General features: G+C 42.7%; 1 protein-coding gene across 1 annotated transcript in view; it reads right to left on the minus strand.

The window, feature by feature from the left end:
- Positions 1 to 14,252, minus strand: part of LOC121859369 — a 532,182-nt gene that overhangs the window by 440,948 nt on the left and 76,982 nt on the right. Inside the window, exons 12-17 of the mRNA XM_042356146.1 lie at positions 13,767 to 13,909; positions 7,931 to 8,093; positions 5,094 to 5,212; positions 2,845 to 3,010; positions 1,418 to 1,649; positions 823 to 1,018 (exon numbers count right to left, since the gene is read on the minus strand). Coding sequence (XP_042212080.1) covers positions 823 to 1,018; positions 1,418 to 1,649; positions 2,845 to 3,010; positions 5,094 to 5,212; positions 7,931 to 8,093; positions 13,767 to 13,909 — 1,019 coding nt within the window. The remainder of the gene's footprint in view (positions 1 to 822; positions 1,019 to 1,417; positions 1,650 to 2,844; positions 3,011 to 5,093; positions 5,213 to 7,930; positions 8,094 to 13,766; positions 13,910 to 14,252) is intronic.

Here is a 14,252-nt window from a genome sequence, read left to right on the forward strand (position 1 = left end):
GTATTCAAATTCCAAGTTTAACTCATCATATGCATGTAATAAACACGTTTTAATACGCTGTATTTGTTAATATTATGAATAAATAACATTGCATACGATTAATTTGTTTGACTGGTCGCTCAAGGCTTCTCTGTACAGTACAGTCATTGGTTCTCTCATAATACAGAGAATTAACTCACAGCCTCAACTGTAGTGGACTTTGATCAACACCAGTTTGTTTATAATGACTCTGGGCGTTCTGGGCCCCTAGGTAGGATGTGTCTTACATATGGAGTTTCCGTACAACTAATGTAGGACAAAGTTGTCATCATTCACTTCTTTAGTTATGAATATGAAACACTTTTTTTTAGGTATGATAGAAACCGGAGGTATTACATTATTCTTCACAGTACCCAACCCTGTCACTGGTTAACACTTCAAAGTACCCAACCCTGTCACTGGTTAACACTTCAAAGTACCCAACCCTGTCACTGGTTAACACTTCAAAGTACCCAACCCTGTCACTGGTTAACACTTCAAAGTACCCAACCCTGTCACTGGTTAACACTTCAATGTACCCAACCCTGTCACTGGTTAACACTTCAAAGTACCCAACCCTGTCACTGGTTAACACTTCAAAGTACCCAACCCTGTCACTGGTTAACACTTCATGAAATTAAAATCTATAACTTGACGTAGTGTCAACATGAAAACGGTCAGTCCTTAAGGGTAAGTTCCTCCATCACCACCAACCATTGTAGAGTTATATCAAACACACTTCATTGGCTCTGATTTCACTAGTGTGAGAAGGTAACGGGATAGGAGGAGGAAAAGGGTACTTACCTCAGAGACGGCACCAGCACACGGGGTGTTCTCAGCCTCGATACTGAAGTCCTGCCCCTGCACCAGGTAGTAGGAACACTTGCCCATGAAATCAAAGCGGCGGCCATCAAAGGTGGTGTAGTGAGGGTCACCCACAGCAGCACAGCGGGAGCCACACTTCACCTCCGTACACACCCACTCTCCCCCCAGACATGTACTGCAAAAATTGCGATAAAATGAATGATTTTATATGACGATATGTCTATTAATGAACTTGTAACGCTGAACAACATCTAGTTTTCTACTGCACCTTTTACAAACCAGAATTATAATACATAGTTGTTTTACAGTGATATCATCCCAGAACAGAGTTGCGTAAAACTGTACAATATACAGTCAATTAGTTAGTTATGCATTCATCAAAGGGGCTAATTGAGAAGGGTGTTTACCTGCCTTCATTATTACTGTACAATACATACGTCATTATTTATCTAATGACAAAGTTTTTTTCTAAAAATATATATAGATTGACAATGGACACACAGGGCATCATCGAAGTGTTTATCCAGTACTGGCAGACAAAATAGGCCAGGTGTCTTCCCCGCTCTTAACTCACCAAGAGTTGCAGTCATTGGGGATGGTGTCTCCGGCGCTGTATTCCTTGTTGCGATACGTACAGGGACAGTCACTTGCAGGGATACACAGGTCCTGATGCAGCATCAGGCCCTCGGGACAGTCGCAACCCTCCACACAGAAGTCAGGAGCCACACCATCAGAGGGTTGGCCACACCGGGACTGAATGGTCGACATGCACGGGTTGTACACTTTGCCTGGCCCACACTCCGTCACTGTTGACATCAGAAACACTTCGATAAATCTTGGTACAGCAATATGTGTACAATCCTGTTAATATTCCTAAGTAACCACAAAAATGTATTTTATACGCATTATCAGGTCGTCTGCAGTATTTTAATATAGAATATGTAAGTACTGAACCTACTGTACTGTACAGGATTACAAAATTGAGAATGAGGTGAGGTAGGTGTGACCAACAGTGATTACGGGTTCTCCCTACAGCGTGTGAGCTCCCACATTCTTAGGTGCACAATACTTTCATACACTTTCTTCAGTCATGTTTATGTATTGTTCCGATATCCTTAGAAATTCTGTTAGCATACTAAATAATCTTCAGAAACAGTACCGTTTCGGAAGAATGTGTCTTTGAGCATTATCTGCCTTGCTGCTACTGGTAACTGCAAAACCAAGTATACACAAACCCATCAAATTTAAACCTTTCCTCCACCCAGGGATTTTCAATATGGCCGGGCCGCCGTGATCGGTGTAAGTACACCTGCGAGTAAACATCGTAGGTCTGGAGACACTAATTATAAGGCTTTGATACAAATAGGACAATACATGTTTGAGTTACATAAGCTGAACACACAATATGTCCCAGGACGCCGGCAGCGCCCTGGTTAAAATAACCACTTCACGTCCATTACCAAACTCTTATGAGTTCTTGCAAGGGTTAAATGTCCCTGCCATTGTTGAAGTAAATCCGCCCATCCCTGCAAGAATTATTAAGTTCACACGAACTTTTTCACTGGCGTGATTGACAATTATAATCTGATTACAAACCTGTGAAAGATACATCACAGTAAAATAGTTCTTCTTGTTTGTGTGTAACTTTAATACTGTTTATTATATATATAGGTGACAAATGACCTCAAAAACACCATTTACAGCAGTTCATTATACTGTATCTATATGAGGTCGCTTAATATCTTCAACTCTTGGTCATAAACTCTGTCCAAGTTGATTGGTGACCGGAAGAGCAACCAGCCGTAAGATCTGTTTCAGATTTATATGATGGAAGCTGTGACACCATTCTGTTCATAATCAAAGGTAACCAACACCAATGTGGAAGATGACCGTAAAACTATCAAGATGTGGAGAGTAAAGTTGGCAGCCATCCAGTGATCACTGTCGTGGGGAAATTAAGAAAATAAATAGATTTTCTCAGCAATCTTATGATCAACTTACGGCAGAGGTCATGTGAGCGCCAGCCACCAGGAATGTCACTCCCAACGCTTGTACATTCCTTGTAGAAGGCGGCGAAGGACTCACAAGCACACGCCTCACGGTCCTGGGAGTCACAGTCACAGTAGTCCCAGCGGCAGGCGTTGATGTACGGCTCCACATCCACCACCTGTCAGCATCACACAACATGATCAGTGTCTTACATACGTATAACTGCAAGTATAGTAAAGCTGTGACCATCACCACCGTCAACCAAGGGCTGTGACAACACTTATTGTTAAAGTGAAGAAAATGTTTACTGTGGTTGTTGGTCGTCTTACAGCTTCTTGTCCTTATTGGTAAGTGGACGTATGTCAACGACGTATGTAGCTCTCACCTCGTCACACTGAGGGTTACAGGTACAGTACGAAGGTGTTCCAGTTCACTGTACCACCACCAGGGGGCTAGAGGTACAGTACCAAGGTGCTCTAGTTCACCTGTACCACCACCTGGAGGTTACAGGTACAGTACCAAGGTGCTCTAGTTCACCTGTACCACCACCTGGGGGCTACAGGTACAGTACCAAGGTGCTCTAGTTCACCTGTACCACCACCTGGGGGCTACAGATACAGTACCAAGGTGCTCTAGTTCACCTGTACCACCACCTGGAGGTTACAGGTACAGTACCAAGGTGCTCTAGTTCACCTGTACCACCACCTGGGGGCTACAGGTACAGTACCAAGGTGCTCTAGTTCACCTGTACCACCACCTGGGGGCTACAGGTACAGTACCAAGGTGCTCTAGTTCACCTGTACCACCACCTGGAGGTTACAGGTACAGTACCAAGGTGCTCTAGTTCACCTGTACCACCCCCAGGGGGCTACAGATACAGTACCAAGGTGCTCTAGTTCACCTGTACCACCACCTGGAGGTTACAGGTACAGTACCAAGGTGCTCTAGTTCACCTGTACCACCACCTGGGGGCTACAGGTACAGTACCAAGGTGCTCTAGTTCACCTGTACCACCACCTGGGGGCTACAGGTACAGTACCAACGTGCTCTAGTTTACCTGTACCACCACCTGGGGGCTACAGGTATCTGAGGTCTCTACGTGAGAATAATTCATTGCTAAGGTGAAGCCAAAGTCTAATTAGACCAAGTCAACCCATGCACAGGAGGCGGAGCTAATTATGTGATGTCGTTGGCCGTAGTGGTAGAAAACGGAAGTAAGGGAGGACTCGTATATTATCTCGGATGAGACCACCCCACTGTATTATTAGATATTCTTGCCATGCATCCTAATCTTCTCATTCCCTAACACACTATCTACCAGTTAGCCACTTGAACTTCTCATGTAATCATTAATTTTATGATATTCCTATTCCTATTATTAAAAATGTATTATTATTATTATTATTATTATTATTATTATTATTATTAGTATTATTATTAGTATTATTATTATTATTATTATTATTATTATTATTATTATTATTATTATTATTATTATTATTATTATTATTATTATTATTATTATTATTATTATTAATCCTCTTCTTCCTCTCTTTATTATTATTTGTGCTCATTAATTTTGCTGCCAGTATCAGCGTAAAAGCAATTAAGTAATCATAGGCATATGGGCTAGCTATTTATTGGGGGAGAACAGAAAGAATACAAGAATTAAATAAATGGTTAAAGAAAATAATAAAGATTGTTAATGATTATAATTATCATCATTCTCTCTCTCCAAGCTATTAAGGTAAATCAGTGAATACAAGTAAATATGTGTATAGGTTTTCAATTTATCAATATGGTCACCAGATATATTACAGATGACTAAGCTATACAACAATTTCAAGCAACAAATAGGTACTTGTTTCTCCATATCCTGTTTCCTGGCTGAAAGTTAGACTTTATGGGATATAAATTTAAACCTGCCAATGGCTCTCACGTATTGCCCTTCCTTCTGTTGCACCCTATATATTTGCTGCAGGTATAATAAAATCCATTTTTCTCTCTTTTTTCACCCTTTAGAAATTGATGAAATCTCAACTTTTATCATGTAATCTGAAATTTGATATGCATCCAGATACGGCACATTTATCAGGTATTATCTCAGACCTTCACACCACGAAGGCCAGCGGGTAATTGAGGTTCCACCCCAGGCCACCTCCGGGGTAGCTGACCTTATGATATCATGCCCGGCAAAGGAAGAATTTTCGGCTCGAAGTGGGTTGATTTGGTATATTTAGACTTTGGATGAAGCCACTTACCTGGCGGCACTGAGAAAATCTCTGGTCATCACGCAGACGATAGCAGAATTTGTCTGCCTCCGAGGCCATGCTCCGACGGCCACACGGGTGTTTGGTGTTCGGACGATCAAGACACTGATCTACGTGGACGAGAATAGTTATTACAATAACCATAAGCACTATAGATTAACATGTATATAGCAGGAATATAAAGAAAAAGACACGCACACACACACACACACTTCCTTCAGCCTTCATAGAGTAAGGACGTGTGTAGTGGACGCTGCCCGCTAACGCGGCCGTGGTCTCTTGACCTTGGAGACAGCTGCCAGCCAGGTCTGTTGAGCCCTTCCCTTCCCCATCTCCTCCTAGGTATAATGAACTATCTAGGAATGTTAAGAAAACTGTAAGGAAGGCAAAGAGGGACTACAAAATCAAGATAGCAAGAGAATCCAAGGTGAATCCCAAGGGATTTTTCTAGGTAAATAGAACAAAGGTCACGGACAAAGTGGGACCTTTAAAGTCAGAGAGAGGGGAAGTGATCGATGATACTGAGAAAATAAGCAAAGCATTAAACAGCGACTTCTTATCAGTTTTCACAGAAGAAATTCATGAGGAAATGCCAGACGTGGAACTGATATTTATGGGAAATGAAGAAGAGAAATTAAAGAATATCACTTTTAGAAAAGAGGATGTTCATAAGAACATAAATAAATTAAAGAAGACAAAATCCCTTGAGCTTTGAAAGAGTGAAAGGAACAGATTAGTGGACCCCTCGTAAATTTATTTACAAAATCATTTGACACGGGAATTGTGCCATTCTTGTGGAAACAGGCAAATGTAGTACCCATATTCAAAAAGGAGACAGAGCATCAACATCAAATTACCGGCCGATTAGTTTGACATCAGTAGTGGAGAAATTTCTTGAATCAATTATAGCAAATAGCATCCGATCGCATTTGGAGAAAAGCAAATTAATCTATGACTCTCAACATGGGTTTACAAAGGGAAAATCTTGTCTAACAAATCTGCTGACGTTTTTTAGGAAAGTCTTCGAAGTAGCAGATAATGACGAAAATTACGATGTTATTTCTTAGACTTTAGCAAAGCGTTTGACAGAGTACCGCATCAGAGGTTTCTGAGAAAAGTTAAGGCTCATGGTATTGACGGGAAAGTTTTAAATTGGCTAAAATCATGACTCACCGATAGAACACAGAGGGTCAGCGTAGATGGTATTAAATCTGAGTGGGGCTGTGTAACCAGTGGGGTTCCCCAGGGGTCAGTACTAGGCACACTCTTGTTCATAATCTATATAAACGATCTAGATACTGGGATCAGCAGTGACATAAGCAAGTTTGCGAATGACATCAAAATAGGGCGGCAGATTAATTCAGTGCAGGATGCAACTGCACTACAAGAGGATTTAAATAAACTGCAGGAGTGGTCAGAAAAATGTCAAATGAAATTCAACACCAGCAAGTGCAGCGTACTTAATATTGGAAGAACAAATACTGTCACTGTACACAGCCTAAACAACATCAACCTAGAGAAGTCAACTTGTGAGAGACTTAGGGGTGCTTGTAAGCACGGACCTACGGCCTAGAAAACAGTGCATTAATGTTCGAAATAAGGCAAACAGAGTATTAGGTTTTATATCTAGAAGTGTAAGTAATAAGGGTGCGGAGGTCATATTGCAACTATATCTTGCGCTAGTCAGGCCGCACCTCGATTATGCTGTTCAGTTCTGGTGCCCTTATTATAGAATGAATATATATTCACTAGAGTCGGTGCAGCGAAGAATGACGAAAATGATTCCGGGACTTAGAAACCTTCCATATCAAGATAGATTAAAGAAACTAAACTTGCATTCCCTAGAAGAACGAAGAGTGCGGGGAGATATGATAGAAGTATTTAAGTGGGTGAAAGGAATCAATAAAGGAGATATAGATAAAGTTCTTATAATATCCGAGCAGGATAGGACTCGAAGCAACGGATTTAAGTTGGATAAGTTTAGGTTTAGGAGGGAGATAGGAAGGAACTGGTTTACAAATAGGATGGTGGACGAGTGGAACAAGCTTAGGAACTTTATAGTAAGTGCTGGAACGCTGGAGAGTTTTAAAAGGAGGCTAGATAGATTCATGGATGATAGAGAGTAGTAGTAACTCTCGACAGGAGCTGCCATGCACAGGCCAACCGGCTTATTGCAGACTCATTATTTTCTTATGTTTTTCTTATGTACCATTTCTGAGATACTCAAACTCTTTCTTACTTCAAAAGTTTATTTTGAGGAGTCATAATATAAAAATGTTAAACTCCATTGGTAATTTGTCTAATGTAAAATCAAAATTATAATATAAATGCTATCAGCTCAAGTCTCTAACATGTACTGAATGTAACTGCATGTTGGTGACGTACAGGGCATAGAAAGGAGAGGAAGAGGAGGGTGTGAGCCACCAGCCGCCCGAGGTGACCGAGGATGTTTGCACCCAGTAATCAATGAGCAGAGTACAGACGACCATGAGGGCCATGCGCAGGTCTTCTAGTAACTTAAAACATGAATTTATCCAATGACTGTTTTTATTCATAATTCCAGCCAGGCTCAGCACCAGCTAGTGGCAATGGTGAGAGTTAAAGGTGTTTCTCAATGATTGAAGAAAAGATAAGCAAAATGTGCTGTAAGGATGTGTGTACCACCGGCAGGAGAGAAGTGGTTCCTCCTCCCCCACTCAATCAGGGTGGAACCAATAGGCCCTTCCGTCGTAATCAGAAATCAAAGAATAAACAGATCAGTCTCATCAATATACGAAATCTATATATTTATCTGACAGCAATTAATAAAACATAAGTAGACAACTAACCACCGAGGGTCTTGGCCTGCCAGGCCTGTAGGTATGAGTTCATGTTGGTCTCCTGAGTACCGTCAGCATAACTCCAATCATTGTCCATGTTGCCATCACGTCGACCACACAGCCCTGACGTCCTGTTCCACAACAACTCGCTGATCTCCGTCACTACCAAGTTCTGTCAAGCAAGAACATTCCTTTTTCATTAACAAACAACAATTAAATTCACTGTACTGTACATGGTCATAATGCATCTCTATATCTAATACGTCTCATTTGTGAAATTGTCTGGGACCCACACAGAGTAAGACCCCATACAGTAGGATCCCCACACAGTAGGATCCCACGCAGTAGGACCCCCATACAGAATACGACTCCATACAGTAGGACCTCCCACACAGTAGGACCCCATACAGAAGAACCCCAGCACACAAGGACCCCTTTAAACAAGGACCCCCCACACAGTAGGAACCCCACATATTAGGACCCCAACACAGTAGAACCGAACACAGTAAGACCCCACACAGTAAGACCCCACACAGGAAGACCCCAACACAGTGAGACCCCAACACAGTAAGACCCCAACACAGTAAGACCCCCATACTGTAAGACCCCACCCAGTAGGACCCCCCACACAGAAGGACCCCCCCCAGTAGGGTCCCAACATAGTAAGATCCCCAACACAGTAAGACCCCACACTATAAGACCTCCATACAGTAGGACCCCCAAACATCAGGACCCTACACAGTAGAACCCAACACAGTAAGACCCCAACACAGTAGGACCCCCACACAGTAAGACCCCAACACAGTAAGACCCCCAACACAGTAAGACCCCAACACAGTAGGAACCCACACAGAAGGACCCCAACACATAAGGACCCCTATAAACAAAGACCCCACACAGTAAGACTCCACACAGTAGAACCCAACACAGTAAGACCCCAAACAGTAAGACCCCATACACAGTAGAACCCCACACAGTAGGACTCCCACACAGTAGGACCCCCACACAGTAGGACCCCCACATAGTAGGACTCCCACACAGTAGGACCCCCACACAGTAAGATCCCTATATTAACCCCTTTTTATATAAATGTCAGGACAGTACATTAAGTTTATATAATCATATCGCCCCCTTTAACATTCCACTGGCTATGAGGTGACATGGTCACATCACGTAATGGGTAAGTTCCTTGAGGAGCGGCCCTAAGAATGCTAGGTCAGCACATATTAGCCGGCTACTGCTGGTACTCTTACACAACCCTTCACCCCAACAAGACGTATTTTAGAAGAACTATTTAACATAGCCTCCGTCCTCATTTAACACTCATAGCTACAGTGATTAAGTTACTGTGATATACACTTGGAAGTGTATATATAATATATTTGCTTAATAAATTGAAGAAAACACAGCTGGGATTCGCTACTAAAACCCTATATACTTTTACATGTTCCAGCCCCATTAACTCATTAAGAATCAACAGTTAAGGGGCCAGTTCAAAGGTGGCAGCGGTGGAAACGGATAACGAAATTCCTGTTTATATATATATATATATATATATATATATATATATATATATATATATATATATATATATATATATATATATATATATTCTACAGAACAAGTCATCAGTGTTTTTCCAAAAAGAAGAGAAAACAGTGACATGTTATCTTCTTCCAAAGTGTATTATAATATCCCGTAGTGAGACGTTATATGTTGAGCGTTTTTTATTTTGTCATCCAAAGAAATGTACAAGTTTTTTTTTTATTAACCATTAATGAGTTATTGATAACTTTTACCTATTGTGGCAAGTCGGCAACACCCCTGTATGGCAAGCTGCAAACTAGGCGTGGAGGAGAAGAATTTGTTGCGTCAACATTCAACATCCTGTGAGCGGATACCCCCAGTAACAGCCCCATTGGTTCTTACAATGTTGCCACATACCTTCGTGCTTCGAGGTTGTGTAACACGTGGGCCTTACACCATTTAGACATCACAAGTTGTTTAAACAGCGTGTTTTGGCTGTTCGTGACTGCAGTGGTGTTTACTTAGCGAGTCCGATATATACAGGGCTACCATAGGTTTGTCACACACAGAAGGACCCTGACTCTCACCCGTGGTGAACGTTCCCAGTGAACCCAGCAACTCTCCAGCTCTTGGTGGACTACCCGTCGTTAAATGACTCAACCGTCGCCATTTTGAAGCTTCAATCAGTTGCTACGCAATGAAGATATCATCTGCTCTACTATCAACATGGAGGACATTGACCCACTCACCGACCCACTCACCGCGACCTTGAAGTCATCTGTGACTGTGTGAGGGACTCCTGATCCTGACGCCTCCCGGCTTGGATCATCATTGTACTGCTCCTACTGCTTTGTGGCACCTCTATGTTGACGGATATTTCCACGGATGTCCTTAAGCCAGGTGAGCTTGTTGCACCCCTTGGACGCGTTTTCATTGTTGAAGACGTGGTGAACAAAAAATATGAATTGCATGGACTGCTCAAGCTTCCACGCCAGATGGAATCCATTGATGCTCAACTACAGACAGCTTTGACTATCCTTGATGATCTCCGTAAGAATCCAAACTGTTCGGCAATGGTATCACAAACTGTTGATCTTCAACTACTTCGTCTCAGAACCCTTCACAAGATTCTCGTCGCAATTGGATACACTATTCCAGCGTCCCAGAATGATCATGTAAAGAAAGTGAGTTGCCAAACGCGAAGAAAGCGAGGATTGTTTAATTTTGTTGGTTTTATACAAAGCACAGCGACTGCCGAGGATGTAGCTAAACTAGGAGACCGCATGAACATTTTAGATCAAGCTGTTCTTAAACAAAATTGTGTTATAACTCAATCTTTTCATGCATTTAGTGCCTTGGAATCAAAAGTTAATGCAATTATTTTTTAGTCTAACCATTTATCTTGGGCTAACAAAAATGAACTGATCGCAAGCATTGTGGATGCAGAGTTAGGACGAGTGGATGCAAGGCTTGTGCCTGTGAAGACTCTTCTTGAAGCATGGCAAATAGCCAAGTTGACTTATCATTTAACTCCAATTTTCCCAGATCATAAGGTAGAGTATTATTACCCTCTTTTGGAGTTAACTCTCCGGTACAATGCTCTTCTTATCCACATACCTATGATATGGAAACATAAATTTAATGCATGTCATTTGGAGTCCTTTCCTTTGTATTTTAATGAAACACTGTATACTCTGGATAGACCAAAGGAACTTCTGCTAATTAATGAAGAATATACCTTGTTAGCATTGGATGATCCTAGGGTATTATCACGGTGTAAATCATCATATTTACATTTACACGAATGTCCAGCCTATGTATTCGCATTTATTCCTGCTGCAGAAGGGATATGTGAATTGGAAGTCATACAAACTAACTTATGCACAGTGCTAACACAATGTAGTTATACGCCGATTTCTAGGAAAACTGTGTTTCATGCGCATCTGCACTATGTGCAACATTTTTTTCTTTCCTGATGAAACTAACGTCATTTTAAAGTGCCAAGATGGTGGTAAACAATTAGATTGTGAATGGTTATTACAAGGCTCCGGATTACTGTGAAATAACTTGTAGTTCATTGAAGACCTTGCCTTCTCATCAGCATTTTGCATTTAATTTAAATCTTACTTCAGATTTAATTCCATTGTTTCAAGTTCCTAATTTACCAATTAGTAAACTCAATATTGTCTCAGAGAAGTTGAAAATTATTTCTTACTTAAAAGAGTCGCAGTTTGTTAATTTAGAAGATCATTTGCCATTTTATTTTTCATGGGATTTTGCAATACCAAGTTTAACCATTCCCACTATTGTGCTAATTCTGGCAGTGATATTTTTATTTTGTTATTATAAGTCAGTATCTTCCAAGTTGAATATTGTACATAATATACTATCCCATAAGACACTTACGTCTAGGACCCCAGTAATTAGTGAACCTATGGTTCCAGAGTCCCCAGCTTAGTGTCTACACATATGTTTGTAACATGGTTTGGTTATGTATAGGATGTATTCTACGAGACTAGTTAATTCTTTGTGTAAGCTCGGAAGGTGGTGACCGAGCGATGAATTAGCCCCTTAGTTTATATACTATAAATGTCCGGGCAGTACATTTAGTTTATATAATCATATCACCCCCTGTAACTTTCCCCTGGCTATGAGGTGGCATGGTCACATCACGTGATGGGTAAGTTACTTGAGGAGCGGCCTTAAGAATGCTAGGTCAGCACATAGATGCCGGCTACTGCTGGCACTCTTACTCAACCCCTCACCCCAACAAGACGTATTTTAGAAGAGCTATATAATATAGCCTCCGTCCTCATTTAACACTCATAGCTACAGTGATTAAGTTACTGTGATATACACTTGGAACTGTATATAATATTTTTTCTAAATAAATAGAAGAAAGGAGAGTTGGGTTTCTTACTAAAACCCGGTATACTTTTACATGTTCCAGCCCCATTATTCATCAAGAATCAACGGTTAAAGGGCCAATTCACCCCTGTACAGTAGGACCCCACACAGTAAAACCCCTGCACAGTAGGACACCACACATTAAGTCCCCCACACAGTAGGATCCCTATACAGTAAGACCCCTCACAGTAGAACCCCCACACAGTAGGACCCCCACACAGTAAGACCCCCACACAGTAGGACCCCCTACAAAAGTAAGACCCCCACACAGTAAGACCGTTACACAGAAGGACCCCACACAGTAAGACCCCCACACAGTAATACCCCACACAGTAAGACCCCAACAGAAAGACCCACCCCACACCCCCCCCCACACACTAAGATCCCACACAGTAAAACCCTACCCCACACTAAGCCACACGGTAACACCCCCACACTGTAGACCCCACACTGTTAGACCCCACATAGTAAGACCCCCACACTGTAAGACCCCACACTGTAAGGTCCCCACACCGTAGGACCCCCACACATTAGGACCCCACACAGTAGGACTCCACACAGTAGGACCCCACACTGTAAAACCTACATCATAGGACCCCCACACAGGACCACACACTGTATAACCCCCACATTGTTGAACAGCCACGCCATAGGACCCTCATGCAGTAAGGACCCCCACAGTAGGACCCCACAGTGGGTCCCCACATTAGGGCCCCACACAGTAAGACCCACACAATAAGATCAACCCATAGTAGGACCCCACACAGTAAGACCCCACACAATAAGACCTACCCACAGTAGCACCCCACAGTAAGACCCCACACAATATGACAACCCACAGTAAGACCCCCACAGTGGGACCCCACACAGTAAGACTCACACAATAAGATTAACCCACAGCTGGACCTCCCACACCCCACAACATGACCAACCCAGTAGGACCTCCCACACAGTAAGACCCCACACAATAATGCCGACCCACAGTAGACCCCACACAGTAAGACCTCACACAATAAGACCAACCCACAGTAGGACCCCCACACAGTAAGACCCCACATTAAGACCAACCCACAGTAGGACCCCCACATAGTAAGACCCACACAATAAGACTAACCCACAGTAGGACCTCCCACACAGAAAGACCACCCCACACAATAATACCAACCCACAGTAGGACTTCCCATACAGTAAAGACTCCACACAATAAGACCAACCCACAGTAGGACCTCCCACACAGTAAGACTCCACACAATAAGACCAACCCACAGTAGGACCCCCACACAGTAAGACCCCACACAATAAGACCAACCCACAATAGGACCTCCCACACAGTAAGACCCCACACAATAATACCAACCCACAGTAGGACCCCCATACAGTAAGACCCAGACAAGAGGAGGTGGAGTATTACCTTCATGTCCCACTTGATGGTGAGGCCGAATCCAGACACTTTGACCACCACGTAATGCGCTACTCGTTCCGACACAACGCCGTTCATCTGCCCCGGGATCGCCAGGTTGGTGTTCCGGTACGCCAGGCTCGGCTGTCCTGACTCTGTGAGGATGAGTCGCTTTAATTAGTCCAACAGGATGGAAGATGGACAGGGGAAGTAAGGAGGGAGAGATGACAGGTAGGCAGTGGAGAGAAAGAGGGAAAAACAGCAAGGACTAGGTGAAGAAAGGATAGCCAGGTGAAGGAATGATGGCCAGGTGAAGGAATGATGGTCAGGTGATGTAAGGGTGTCTAGATGATGGAAGCTGGCCAAGTAAGGAAAGGATAGCCAGGTGAGGAAAATTGGCCAAATGAAGGAAGGCTGGCCAAGTGAGGGAAGGCTGGCCAAGTGAGGGAAAGCTGGCCAAGTGAGGAATGGACGGTCAAGTGAGGGAAGGCTGGCCAA

Source organism: Homarus americanus, unplaced genomic scaffold, assembly GCF_018991925.1.
Source record: "Homarus americanus isolate GMGI-L3 unplaced genomic scaffold, GMGI_Hamer_2.0 scaffold7626, whole genome shotgun sequence".
Classification (NCBI taxonomy): domain Eukaryota; kingdom Metazoa; phylum Arthropoda; class Malacostraca; order Decapoda; family Nephropidae; genus Homarus; species Homarus americanus.